The sequence below is a fragment of the Rhyacophila brunnea genome, unplaced genomic scaffold (assembly GCF_057557595.1).
Source record: "Rhyacophila brunnea isolate RB1 unplaced genomic scaffold, BYU_Rbru_1.0 scaffold_20, whole genome shotgun sequence".
NCBI classification, from domain to species: domain Eukaryota; kingdom Metazoa; phylum Arthropoda; class Insecta; order Trichoptera; family Rhyacophilidae; genus Rhyacophila; species Rhyacophila brunnea.
In genome coordinates, this window is record NW_028232860.1 from 19,961,517 (window position 1) to 19,977,090 (window position 15,574).

The window sequence follows — 15,574 nt, forward strand, 5'->3', positions numbered from 1 at the left end:
ACGTCCGCCCTTGAGTTTTCGTATTAACGAGATTTTACTGTAGGTAGTAACATTATTTTGATATAAGTAGACTAAACATACCCGTTCCGGGAGGTCCAACAACCAGAGTTAAGCCAGGCTGCATTCCCGCTCTGATTGCTTCTACCTGTGTCGGTGTAAACAGAATTGCGTTCCTGAAATAACAAACAATATATGAATAACCACAATGTTAAATATATTATATGATTCATAACGTCAATTTACTCTACAGAGTTTACTCTGTAATTTTCTTTGTTTCTTACTTCTTGGGTTCATTGAAGAGATAAGGTCCTCTGCTCGGCGTTACATGAGGTTCAACCATGATGGCTTTCTTTTTAGATTTAGAAATATCTTCAGATTCTTCACCTTCACTATTCTTGCGGAGCACGTCTTCAAAAGTGAGCCTGGTAACAATCAGAAAAGCATTACATGATATCGTATTGATTTATCTAGAAGCCATGTCATTTGAGATTAACTTTTTAGACGATAGATTAACCATAATGAAAAAACCTTAACAACGAGAAGGTTACTACCATCAAATAGTCATTCCCTCAACCCGTTGGGTTCATGAGCTGGATGAAAACATACATAGTGATTGAAAAAACATCCCAATGTAACCCACTCGTGAGATTCAAACCCGCGATCCATTGAATAGGGGGGTATACCAGTGGTGAAGGGTGGAGGTAAGCTGTGGAGATCCGACATAAATTGTGTACACTAAACTATGTCAGACATACTTATTTGTTTTCATTGAACTAAGAATAGACATTGTAGATGGCGTGATTAGTTTTTATAATTCAATTAAACCCTGCATAAATCAACCTGTAACAAACTCAGCTGATCGCTATCAGTCAGAAATCTGTGATTGGACACATATTTTAAAATCGGCCGGTTTTGTGATCATTCGTGCGTTCTTCTACATACAAAGCCACATTCATACTATCTGATTGTTGAAAGACCGACATTAATCGTTCATATGAGCTTGGCTTTATAGCGCCTGTACACATGCATGGATTTACTTGCACCAATAGTGTGTATTTTAAACTATCGCGATAATAACTGCTTAGACGTAGAAATTCTGACTGTCCCACCAATCTCATTCTTCAAGAGAAAGCAAGACGCAATGTTGTCATTGTAAGGTACTATTTGGCAGGTGCCTCTACCGTTCTACTGCGCAGGCGCAGATACATCTGCTTCTGAACTGTTTTGATATATGCATGCAATCTTGCAATTTGCACGATAATACGTTTACACATGCATTTTTTTGTTATGTTACTGTCATCAGTAAATCCACGCACGTGTAAACGAAGTATTGCTGCCATTTGTTATTGACATTTTTTATTCTTATTGTTTCATCATTTTTACATTCTGTTTGTTAAGTTGTTTTTGTTGATCATAACAAAAGAAGATACTACGAAGTACAACGATGACCTAACAAGTCAAATCGAGAGTAGTTTCTACTGCCAAATTTTCAAAATACCCCGGAAAATCTATTTCCCAGCGAGGTAATAGGTAATTTGAAAAGCCAGTAGTGACTGCATGCTTACTTAAAGGGCCGAATGAGTTTCTTTGGATCGTTCGTATTTGTCTTAATCTGGTGATCAGGAAAGCTTTTTCGTAGGTGATCCATGTCCAAGAATGTATCGTTAAAGTCCATCATACCTATCTCATTCGGCATTCTGAAAAAACATTAAAAAACATTATATCTTAAGGCACTTAAGGTATTCAATGATAGTATTTATGTTGCAAAGAGAGTAATATAAATTGTCTGGAGATGCCTTCATTCAGCAGATTCAAATCGATTTTCATGATTAAACAAAATATTAAATATATATAATTTTGAAAAACACTTTCTGAGAGAGTATATTATTATAACGTAAAAGTAAGCCACCCCAGCCGGGAATCGAACCCTGCATCTCCACGGGTTTACGCACCATTCCGTCGCATTTAACCTATATGCTACGGCGTGACATACTAATTGCGACAAATTTTAACTATTGGTCACTTTTAATACCTACTCATCAGCGCTCTTCGAAATCAAGCTACTTTGGCAATCGATTTTTGTTTCTTAAATCAAAGTAGGTAACTATTTACTATTACTTCGATTACTAACCGACGTCGTGGAATTTCTCCAATATGCAACTAGTTACATCTAAGAAAAGTGTTTTTCTAAATTATATATGTTCAATAATCAGAATGATATATTCTTAAGTCTTGTGAATTATTCGTTTGAATAAAAAGAAATAGTTAATTATAAAATATTAAAATTTATTAATGAAATATTCTGAAATCATACCTTGCATAATGTGCCTGACCAGGGTCTCCGTAGCCTAAGATAATATCATGAAGCCAGTCGGGAACGACGCACTCCGTGTTCATCAGCTCTCGGATCGTCTCCAAGACGGCTTTGAAGTTATTTTCTTTCGGCTTACGGCGCATCAGCACATTGAATGACTCATAAACGTCCTGGAAAAATATTGCACATGTTGACTATCCTGGGTTTAGGGATTACTTTAGAATGGACGGTAGAATGTGTAGAATGTTGACACTTTCTTACAAGGATTAAGTGATAAATTATAACACAGAATTTGTTCAAGGCCCCGAAGATCGAATTTATTTATTTTTAGTTTTTGCAATTTTATAAAAATTCACCGGTCATGTTTATAAAAAACAATCATCCCGATCATAATATTGAATAAGTTTACAAGCCTTACCGCGATTCACAAAAGAAAATGTTGCATGCTATTTCCAAACCTCTTTCCCCTTGCTGGCTTCGTCCAAATCCTGAGCGTACTGGTTAGGGTCCAAGCTCACCCTGAAGGTCCTCGTGTCTCCGGGCAGTTGAGGTTTCTCGGCCACCCCTTCCTCGATAACTCTCCCTCCTGCATCTAACATTCCTTCAACCTCACATCCTCGGACACACACCACACCCGTCTGTGGCAGGAAGGGTTCCCTATGGTCATATTTTGTACCTGAAATAAAATTATATTTGAAATCTAAACTCTGATAAAGGCTACTGGGAGCAGAGTATTGAATTAGCAAAGATTAGCAATCAATTGATTTATTACTACATTTATCTTGCCTTACCAATTGGTTTTGTTGGTTTGATTGTGATCAAAAAACAGACATCTCGCTTTCTGAGATTCTCCCATTCAGTTTTGATGTCTCCTCGGACGGAGAGGATGACTGTGACATCAGCCCTCACCCTCGAAGGTTTTCTCTCACCGATGTTGGGCTTGGCCACTTCCACAACCGCAAATCCAGTGATTGGTTGAGCCATGCGAGCCCATCCACCATAGAATATTTCACTGTCTTCGGCTTTCCTAAAAACAACAAAAAAGAAAATACTTTTCAAGTGAAAATACATCTCATACCCAACTCTGAGGACACAACCTTTCAACTATTTTTAAAGAATCTTACAGTTATTCATTGTATTGCCGATTTGGACTAAAAATAAAAGGAGCCTTACACATTATTTCTGTTATGACATTTGAAATTATTTAGCAAACGCATTAAGTTGGTAAACTTCACAAATATTAACATCACTCAGTTGGCATTCCGATTTTCTGACACACGCAATGGCTGCCATTTTTTATGTTCATTTTGATCACTTACTCGACTACAGTTATAAATAGTTTTATACATTTATATATATGCAATATTACCTCGATTATCCAGACTAATTATGGACGAAGGCAGTTTTTTTAATTTCCGGAATACATTAGAATAAATAAACATTTGTTCATACCTTTCATTGCAAATTTTACTATTTATTCGTCCATTCCAAAGAATTTGGAATGTAATTAGAAGGAGTCTGATTATTTATGAAATTATTATGCAAGCCTATAAAGTATGGTTAAGTTCGTAAACTGCACAAATATTAAGATCATTCAGTTGCTGTTCCGATTTTCTTACATACACAATGGCGGCCATTTTTTATGTTGACTATGATTACATAAACGAGTGCAGTTATAAACGGTTTTACACAAATTTTACATGATTTTTCAACTAAATAATTATGCTGAAGTGTAACTGCTTATCTACTCATTAGTGACAGATTGTCATTTTACAAGTCCTGCAAATTGGCAAATAAATGTCATAGGAGTAGTGTGACGTTTCCTGCAGAAAAACCTGCAATGCAGTCACTTGTAGCTAACTTAATTAGTGGACAATTGGTCTTTTTTTTGTTTCAATTTCATACACTTAGGCTTCATCTCTATAAAAGAAGGTTTTTTCAACATATTTGCCATTGTCACATGTATTTGTATATTAGGAAAGGATAAGAAACCATGATACTAAGTTTAAATCAAAGGCATTCTTCAGAAGTGAAGGAATCCATTGAAGTACAAAATAAGGACGGTGTGCTTTGACTGAAAACTTCATGGCTTTCGGCACTTTCAGTGAGGTAAAATTTATACTCGAGTAAAACGATACAGCACAAATAAATATTGTGTGGTTTGTTCATTTTCTAAATGTTTAATTTAAAAATCTTACCATGGTGATAATCTGCTAATGGCATCTTCAATGTCTTGCCGAATCTCATCTGAAAATAGACAAAAAACGTTAATTATGCTGACATCTCTTAATGATTTCTTGGTGGTATATAAACCAAATGCCGCCTAACTGACACTTGCATTCTGACGGTAATGAGCCATGGCACATAACAACAACTCAGAACAGCAAACATATACTGAGCTTCGAGAATAGATGTCTGCGGCGGATACTGAATGTGCATAACTTTAAGACTAACGAGGAGATGACAGAGCAAATCATGCAGCCTCTCATCATACTCAGTGAAGAAGAGATGTCAAGAAGAGATCTGACAAAAATAATGTACACCTTGTCAGTCATACTTATCCGTTTTCATTAAACTAAATTGCAGGTGGTATTGGTTAGTTTTTAAAATTCAATTAACCTATGTCTAAACCAAACCATAATCGATAAAAAATATTGTTTTATCTATAAAATATCTAAAATTATGTATGGTTTAATCAATGGCATAATTTTAGATATTTTATAGATAGATTATTATCTACTAGGGCTTGGATTAAGCAGGTTTAATAACCAACAAACACTATCTACACATTGAATTATTAGTTCAATGAAAACAAATACGTTTGACTGACAAAGTTTAGTGTGCACTTTTCACGTCCTTATATTATACCTCCACCCTTCGCCACTGGGGTATCCAATATCAAGATACGATTTGTGATCTCCATGTGCAGATGGGAAAGGACATCAATACAAGAGAAAATAATTTGAGAAATTACATTTCATAACTCACAAGTACTCTCCAATCGAAAGAGATTAAAATTCCTCAGCAGATAATCATGCAGCGTCAGGAACTGCAAATTGAGTTTGGGTAGTGCCAGACAACCTTCTCCGCTATAGTATTCCGAAGGTACAGCACTCTCGTTCCAGACCACTTCTTCCGTCGGATACAGTGGCATGGCGTTCAGCTCTTCCAGCTGGGAGGCTCGACGGGAATGGCGGGAGATCTGGGTAATAAATAAAGTAATATCATTACTATGAGAAAGAAAATTTTAATAGGTCTGTTCACTGCGGCTCAACTTGATGGCAGAGAAAGAATATACAAGAGGTCAGCTATTGCAGAACACTGCTTTACCGGCGGGTCATAACATTTACTATTTATTTGTCCTATGGTGCATTTTTTTACTCTTTGATTGTCAGATGTCGTTATAGATATAACGCCTCGGACATTCTTTCAATCGACATTTACATGTGAATGTAATAGTTCATTTTTATGTATGAGATTGTGTGCTTTTGTACAATGAATTTGTAATTCGATATGTTAATTTAAAATTAAATAAGTAATGCAATATTTTATTTTTGAAAAAAATGGGACCCCGGTTGCTAGATGGAATTAAAATCAGTGGCAGTTTAAGGTACACGGTAGCTTCAGGTGGTGACTGATTTCGAGACCCTCAACAATAGAAAGTACACCAATCCAGTTTCAGTACATTTTTTTTTCATTCTTATTACAATGTGCATGTGTGGAAATCATCGGATCCATGTGACCCAGTTCTCAAATTAATATCATTTATTTATTTAATGGTTTACAGGCTATCAACAGTTTTGTATGACGCTGACTCGGTGAGAAAGGAAAAAAACAAGTCGTTCATTACGTATATTCTTTTGCATACAAAATTCACACAGTCAAATTACTTCTTGTAAGTACCTACTTAAGCACTTTTTTTCAACTCAGTAACATTATTAATGTTTATTTATGTTTAAATGTTTTTCTCACCAAAAGCATTTATTTTAACCGTATTGGGTTAAATAAAAAGCTAGAACAATTGAACAAATGTCTCACTTCGTAAACTCACTTCACATCGAGAAATACCACTCTATACTTTTTTTTTTTTTTTTAAACCATGTCCGATCCTAATAGGATCATATGGGCCTCCACAGAGTAGAGGTTTGTATTAAAAGGTTTTGTTTTTTTACGAGAAATGGATGTCAGCCACTTGCTCAACCTATTAGGTCCATACCCTGACACACAAATTGAAAAACAATATGTGTACTTGCCAGACCCAGGATTCGAACCTGGGACCCACGGCGTGATAGTCCAACGCTTAAGCCGCGCGGCCACCATGGGTGTCTATATTACCTCGTTATTATCTTTTACTACTGTATCACTGTGCCTGTCAATCTATCAAATAAACTCGCCATCTCCACCAGCAACTACCAGTCTTCATACTTCAGTTCTTCACTCCTCCATCGCTCATTCACCTTCACATTCATCCAAACTGGTGACCTCAACCACATCACTAAACATTTAATTAATTTGAGTAACCAAATCAATGTGCATACGTATCTGTTTCATGCATTATTTAATCGTATTTTATGACAGGTTTGGGATGCCCTCTTCCAAAATTTTGTCTGTGACATAAGCTGCAACTGAATATTCAAAATACAGTAATAGAGTTGTACGGCATGGATATTTTACACTTCAGAAAAATGTGAAATATCTATTTGTGGTTTTTGGAAACCAGTCACTGAATTGGGTACTGACCAAAAGTTCTCGTAGGAATCCTTGATCCAGTCGGTGCCATTCTGCTTCGTGCTCAGATCCCTCGGGCGGCACCAAATTCAGATGAGTCGCAATCGCACGAAGCTTGTCAACACTAAAAATTACAACATTACAAAAGTTGGAAGATGTTATGTATTTAGGTATAAAATCAGATGATATTTTTGAAAAACTGAAATGATTCAATTTTAAGTTTTGTTTTCTCGCTACCCCTGTATTAATTAGGTTTGGATCAAGTGAGATTCAAACATACATATTCTGCTTGAAGGGCAAATAGAATACTACTGAGCTGTCAACCCATATGCCTCCTGGCAGATTTAGTTCAATATGTATATTACATGGCAATGGGATGAACATGTCGCTCGGTGAGTGGACAACGGCTGGACAAATGCTGTCATGCAATGGTACCCACAGAGACTCCCTAAAACCCGCTGAATAGACGAATTCATAAAGCTCGGTGGATGTATGTGGCAGCAAAGAACTGGTGACCGAGAAGAGTGGGAGAGCTAGGGGAGACCTTCGTCTGATGATGATGATGGCTACGTATATAATAACATGGGGATGTTTTTACATTCCATCAACAAAGTGTTATCTTTCTAATTTAAAACAAAGTAATAGGATTGCCCAAAATTTTCATTTTAAAGTACCTAAGTATTATACCTAGAATGGTTTTGAAACAAAGTTATTTTTGTTAATTCTATGTACGTTGACATCTGTTTCGGGCTATAAAACCATCTTCGGAACAGGTTTATAACCCGAAACAGCTATCAACATAAACGAATCAATAAAATAGAATAAAATTTATTTTATTTCTGTTCTATTTAATAAAAATTACTTTGTTTCAAAACCGTTACAATTAGGTACTTTAAAATGAAAATTTTGAGCATAATTATAATGGAATTCTACCACGTAACAGCCAGTTCAATCAATGTATAACTAATTTTTAATATTGATTATTTTTTATTTGACTAACTTTAAGAATGTAGGATTTTTTATTGAAAATAAATATCTTGTAAAATATCAGAAACGTACATATTATTTTTGTGGGATTCGAACACACATATTTCGCTTACTGGGTGACTATTGTAACCAACCACTGAGGTATCGACCTAAGTGCCTTCCTTGCGGATTTAATATAATATATATTAAAAAAAATATTTTCTTTATTTTAAAACGTTACTAATATTTTTCATATTTATGAAACAACTACGGCTGTTAATCCAGGACCATTTTTAATACAATGACTAGGGATTCCAATCCCGGGATCCCGGAATCCCGAGCTATTTTCGATACCTATGAATCCCGGGATTGATTAACATAATCCCGAAACTTTCGGGATTGATTTTTTTATCAATTTTTATGAAAAATAAAATAAAAACGAAAATATAACAGAAAAAATACTTTTAATAACAAATAACTACATTAGAAATAAACTGAGTTTGAATGAAATTTGATGTGTAAGTTGTTGATTCATTTTATTTTTTCATATAAATTACTAAAAATGAGAAAGATTGGAAAAAAACAATGCTTCGCATTATTAACAAGTAATTCCACCACGATCTCATACGTTTTACGGCAGTTTCATATTTGGCTGACTAATTAAATTTATGAAGCGGAAAGCCCATAAGTACACCATGATTTGCTTTACTATCAGAAACAGCAATCTCATATTAAATGACATTATTATTTATATTACAATATTACTTACTCCATTAAACTTATGTATTTCCAAGATTGAACGTATATAATATTAACAATAAATGTCTTAAATAGTATAAATTATACTAGATTTATTTTTGACCGATTTTATCAATGTTATTTGTAAATATAAAAATTTTATACTAACACAAAAAAAATACAAAGAAACACTTATCAGTAGATATTAAAGACATTAATAACAGTATAATGTACAAGGCCCACCATAGTCAGGCCGTGGCACGAAACTGTAAAATTCGATGGTAGTGTTAATTATTGCAAATATTCCGAATGCAATATGGTAAACTGTTTGTAGAAAATAATGATTATTGCATATTGAAATAAATGGTAGTAATTAAACGAAATACGCGATCGAAAATCTTCATTTATTCCAAACAGGTTATCGGTTTGCATTCGAAGATGACAAATAGCTTGTAATATCATGGTAATTCGCAATTCATTGTCACGCCATGAATATAACCGGCCTTGGGTCATGTAGCATAAACACGAAATAGATCGTTTCATTTATGTGTTTTAATTGCTTTGCCAAATAATACAGTTTTCCTCTTAATACCTCTGCGTGAAGGAATTTTGGCACGCGCCATTGCTTTAAATCAGTGACGTCCCGTGGGGGTAGGCATATTAAGCGTCGCTTGGGGGCGGCAGTTACTCGAAGAGCGGCAAATCGAGGAAAATCATTTGGAATATGTATATAGAAATAGCTAAGAACCTACCTAACTTAGTAATAACTAAAATATCTTTCCATTAAAAAAAATCAGCTCACTGGATTTGTCGGGTTTGCAATATCTAGTTTACTTCCGTTGCCCTTTGACGTCCTCGCTGATCAGAAACGACACGAGCAGATTATATATAGCGGGCAGATATAATTAGTCTGATATTTTGTTAGTAATGTATCCATACAACACATTTCTTAGATATTTGACTCATGAAAGGATGATAAAAATAATGTATAAAAAAATGAGGCGGCATTTTGGCGCTGCCTAGGGGCGGCATTTTATCTAGGGACGTCACTGCTTTAAATTACATTAATTTTCCACTAATGCAAAAATGCAACATTGAAATATGAAATATTGATTCTGAACTATTACAAATCCCAACTATTTTACATCGGATTATTTTGACTCATTAACGTTATAAATGCATGAATCCTCCATCAAAAATAAGTGGTTCACAAGCATAGTGAACCAAGTCCATATTGGTTATTTTTGAGTATTTCTAATTCTGTATGATTACAATTCTGAATGTTATTTTGAGTACCTTTAAGTTATTATGTGAGGGAAATTCATACCCTTACAGAATAATAAATATTTAAATATTATGTTTGAACAACACAGCTTACTCAAAAATGACCAGAATGGACTTGGCTATGCTTGTGAATCATTCAAATCATGTAAGTAAACAAAAGAGTTAGGGAGAAAAATATTTAAAATGGTAATAATGCGAATAAGACTCCTTCTATTTGGAGTCCAAACTTTTTGGTTGAATTTAATTCTGAAGAGAAATAATGTTTAATAAGCATCAGCAGATAAACTACCCTCGATAGCCGCCGATAGCAGCCTTGTGTATAGAATAGATACGCATGTATCGAAGAAGAGCTAAAAAATCGCTCACATGACAATATGATAATGAATCTGCTTACTGATTTTTAAGGCATCTCTAGAGATAACAGATGAACACTCTAAAATAAATAGCAACATGTAGGTATAATTTTTGCGAGTATGCTCTTTATGGCGCCAAAAAAACTCTTGATTAACAACTACTAGCACCATGAAAGGGATAAGTTTGATAACCACTGTAATAATATGAAGAGTTGAATAATTGTATAAGTAAGCAATCACCAGATTCATAATCCTGATTGATATCAGAATCAATAAATTTGGCGGGATTCTGGGACGATTCGTATTTGCCATACCTCAAATTGCCGAAATGTTTTTGCAAACTCTCTCTCGTATCGACGCTGGCAACATTGGCGAGAGAAAACATCCGCAGGTCTGGAAACTTAGAGAATGCAGCTTTCTGTAAATAAAACAGAAATAGATATTTTTGGCAGCAATCTGAAATATCTGAAAAATTATGGGGCATGTCAAATTGTATTATTTCAATGGGGCATGTTTTTTGCACAGGAAATGTTGTCATATAAGATGGAAAATAATTTTTAAATCGTTGTAAGTACCTAGCTAAAGATTTCATATTTCCGTTTAAATTTTGCCAAAAAAACAAAACGTCATTGTGAATGGCAGAAAAACTAAAGATATTAATAATATTTCTTCCGTCAGAAATTTAAGCGAAAAAAAGGACATTGGTCCACCGATTAAGTTAGTTACAAGGACCGCAATTGCAGATAACTTCACACTACTTCTATGACATTTATTTGCCAATTTGTAGGGTGTATAAAATGATAAACCATTACGATGAGTAGGTAGATAAAGCAACCTACACTTTGTCATTATTATTTAGTTGAAAAATCCTGTAAAATTTATGTAAAACCGTTTCTAACCAGCACTCGAGTAAATAATCTCATTGAACATTTTAAAAATGGCCGCTATTGCGTGAGTAATAAAATCGGGACAGCAATTGAACGATGTTAATTTTCTCGCAGTTTACCAACAAAACCATGCTTCATGCGCTTACCAAATAGTTTCAAATTACATAACACATAGGTATAATAAACGTTTTATGTTCCTTCTATGTATAGTCCAAAGTCTCTGGCAGAAACCCAATTGTAACTGGAAATATTATTTTGGTTTACGTCTCGTTTGCGTCCAAGGGCAAGACACACAGCACTGCAGTTTTAGCGCGTCCACGCAGGTCTTACTTGATTCCAAATACATGCGATTAGAATCTCCAGTTGGGTAGAAAAATCAAATAGGTTACATTTAGAATCATGTAAGACAACTGTCGACGCGCTGCAACTGCAGTGCTGTATGTCTTAGCCCTAACAGGCAGTCTAATGACGTCGTCTGGAGGCAGATAAGCATTGTGCTGCTGGGGGAAAGCACATTAAAACCTTTGAACATTGAACAAAATTGATGGCGGGATTTGGAAAAATGATGTTGGTATTTAAATAATTAATATCAAAAGAATCGTCACCTTAATAATTGTCCTTGCACATTTATGTTATCTTGGTGCGGACCAAGGCCCACTATAATCAGGCCATGACACAAAATTATAAACTTCGATGGTAGTGCTAGTTATTGCTCATACTTCGAATGCAATATGGGAAACTATGTGGACAATGATGAGTGTTGCACATTGAAATAAATTGCAATAATTTTAACGAAATATGCAATCGAAAATCTTCATTTATTGCGAACAATACAAACAAACATAGACCTCTCCAAAGCGTATCACGATGCCCCAAGATTAAGGTCGCCACGAACTTAAGTGTGCTTTGACTGAGTTTGCTTTTTAATAAAAATGCCAATAGGAGAGAGGAGCATAGTGAACTAACAAAAACAAATGATTCTAATTATAATTATATAGCACAAAAACAAATCTAAAACAATACGGACATACAAAACTATGTGATGAAATCTTCACGTCCGCAATAGGACACGCAGTTTTCTTAAATACAATAAAATTAGCCTATGCGGCGACCAGGTCGAACGGTCCAATGGGCCTAACAGCTGTTTGGACCGACTTGAGCATTTCTTTCCTTTCGGAGCACATTCTCGAACATTCCCAGATGATGTGGTTTGCATCCTGTAGTACTCCGCCACGTGGACATGTTGGTCGGGTGACAAGTCCAAGTTCAAAGAGTTTGGCAGTGAATCCAACGTGGCCTGTCAAAAATTGACTGGTGTAGTGGTCAGGTGTCAAACCGGTTGTCTCCATTGCGAACGGATTACCGCATTGCATTCGAAGATAATCAATAACTAACACTACCGTGTTAATTTGCAATTCAGTGCTAAGGTCTGAATATAGTCGGCCTTGGAGCAGGTCACCACATATTTTTATTGTGCATTTTAGACAAGTTACGGAACGGACGACTTTTGTTACAATATTTTCAGCCCTCTCCCCCCCCTGTTTAGTTGAAGTTATATCGTGGGTACTAACCTGTAGAGAAGTGATGCGGTAGTAATGATTGAGGGTCATGTCATGATCCGTCAGAGGATCTCCACTCTCGTCACTGATCTCGAACCGTGCGTAGAACTTGAGCATATCCAGAAGCTGAAACAAAAAAAATATAATAAAGATTTTTGTTGCTTAGGTAGAACTTACGAAAGGGTTGTTAACAGTCAAACAGAGATATGATACTACGAGTACTACTATTTTACAACAATTAATTACAATCGTTTTATCGCAAAATAGCGAACAGAGATGAGGCTCATTTTCGGCTTAACGCGTTTATTAATACGCAAAATTGCCACATATGGAGTGAGACCAATCCAGAAGATAAACTACAGACTCCATACATCCACAAAAATGCACCGTTTGGTGCGGTTTACACACTGCTAGCAACATAGAATCTTATTTCTCCTAAAATGAGGCCGAAACTCGCGTTGATTTTTTTTTTTTATGGACAACACTCATCCAGACGAAATGTAGTTTCAACAGGATGGCGCTACGTGCCATAACGACGACCGCAACCATCGACTTATTGAAATCAAAATTTGGCTTATATCGGGCTCAAAAAAAACCCTTAATAACCACCGTTGTATACAGTGGCAATTTTAGGCATATGCAACCCCAAGGCTCTGACTGGTTTGGACACAGCTCGTGGAGCACTGATTAGGGGTGCATGTAAATTGTACGTATTGCATTTCTCCGTATCACAGTACTAATATTATATTATAGGTAGTAATAAGTAGGTGCGTACTATTACAACGATGGTCGGACTATCATTTGGGAAACCTCCATTTCTACATCGATCATTGACTTTTCCTCTATATAAATTATATTATATCCTATCAACGTAAAACATTGACATGCATATGCACCTTGTCCGTATGCATCTTTTAATCCATAAATCGATGTTATCGGTTCAGCCACAGTGAGCCTAAACTCAAATTACATTGGCAAATTCTCAGGCCAACCGTTTGGCCCGACCGTCTACCACGATCGCCCCCAATCGTGAAAGATCACGTCGTTATATGGACTCGTGACCGAATCAGAACAATTTCTAATTTTGTATGTACGATCATGTCGAAGACTACCGAAAACGTACGAAAATATCCGAATTAACCTTGAGCTTCCAAGTGTGGCCGCACGTAGCATGTCCTGTCTTGCGTTTGACATAACAACATACATTTTACATACCTATACATAATGAAGACTGCCTGACTGTATCTTTCAAACAGCGATCATTTAAGGTACCTAAGTGAACATCTGAGGTACTGAAAAGTTTGAAGGCCCCCTTGTGATTTCTTTAAACAAAGATTTCGGTACTTTATAACAAGGCATTCTCATCGTCCGCTTCGTGGATGATCGCCGCTGCTTTCAAAAGTTGTAATGATAGGTAGTAGGTATTCGTTACTTAATTTGCCACCCCTAAGCAACGCATGGCCTGCCTACTTTCACGAGACGTCACATAGAATAGCAATTATACCGGATGACAATATGTTCTTCGTCGAGCATTTCACACACCGGTAATGTGTACGTATATCAAAAATATATGTTTATCTGTGTGAAATAAAATAATATCATATCGTATATATATCTTTCATAATATAATTCTAATATCAACATAAAGTATACGGAAAACTTTTCACATATAATTTATTTACTTGTGAGGCAAAATCAGTGGTTGTAACATCTCGTGTCCGGAAATTTGTACGTATGCCTTTCGCCGTATCCATTGATATACTACTGGATGAATCATATGCTTCTTAAAATGATGCCCGATTTTCAGCGACTCGGCCTTTGTTAAACTTACTGAGTAAGCCCGATCTAGCTTGCATCTTACTCTAACTAATAGTCAGCGCATGACGACTTGCTCTGTCTGTTTTGCGTTGCAGCTACCCTTAGGTTCACTATTCCAAGAACGCAAATTTAGTTTTACAGCCAGGGCAATACGGGTGAAATTCGGGAATCCATGTTAACGGTCTTAACGCATTATACATACAAGGAAATATTATAAGACGATATTCGTAATATCTTTTGTGGTACATTTTTAAAATGACACTTGTATAGGAACTGCTCATCTAGTAGTATATCAATGGGCGTATCACACTTCACTGTGAAATATTGTATCGGAAATATATGGTCGCATATTAAAGACCAACCTCTGGGTCGGATAGTACTGAGATAAATGCATGTCTAAATAAAACACGGTTCTCGTCGGTTTACAGAAAGCCAGAGGCAAAGAAAATTTGAATAGCCGATATACTGGATTATTTGTTAGGTTAGATTAGGTTTTCATTCTTGAATTCATGAATTTTGCCAAAATCGGCTATGAAAATTGGCTCGGTTCTCGCCTGGCTTCCTGTAAACCTACTTTTACCGAAAACATATTAGCATAACACAAAATACATAATAAAAACTACCGAAATACAAGGGAAAGACAGTATAAAATAGGTATACAATTAAATTAGACATAGGTACAGAACAACGCGTATTGTTTACATCTCGATGCTATAGAGATGATGACTGTGTAGTAAACGGTCATCTCTTTCCGATAAGAAAGCTCACGGCGAACTATTTAACTACTACTTTTACGGTGAAATGAAATACGTACAATTTACATGTAACCGTAAGGCTAAGGCCACATAGGCAGCTGCCTTGCTTGGTGGCTACGTGCTAGGTGACATATCCTAGCAAGCGGACGCACACTATACTATCGCAATAGCC

General features: G+C 35.8%; 1 protein-coding gene across 1 annotated transcript in view; it reads right to left on the minus strand.

The window, feature by feature from the left end:
• The window catches only part of LOC147071347 (RNA helicase aquarius), a 163,512-nt gene that overhangs the window by 11,936 nt on the left and 136,002 nt on the right, over positions 1–15,574 (minus strand). Inside the window, exons 7-17 of the mRNA XM_085947925.1 lie at positions 12,842–12,955; positions 10,698–10,801; positions 7,055–7,166; positions 5,303–5,516; positions 4,513–4,561; positions 3,106–3,341; positions 2,773–2,990; positions 2,315–2,484; positions 1,566–1,697; positions 282–422; positions 82–173 (exon numbers count right to left, since the gene is read on the minus strand). Of these exons, the coding sequence (XP_085804051.1) occupies positions 82–173; positions 282–422; positions 1,566–1,697; positions 2,315–2,484; positions 2,773–2,990; positions 3,106–3,341; positions 4,513–4,561; positions 5,303–5,516; positions 7,055–7,166; positions 10,698–10,801; positions 12,842–12,955 (1,582 nt within the window). The remainder of the gene's footprint in view (positions 1–81; positions 174–281; positions 423–1,565; positions 1,698–2,314; positions 2,485–2,772; positions 2,991–3,105; positions 3,342–4,512; positions 4,562–5,302; positions 5,517–7,054; positions 7,167–10,697; positions 10,802–12,841; positions 12,956–15,574) is intronic.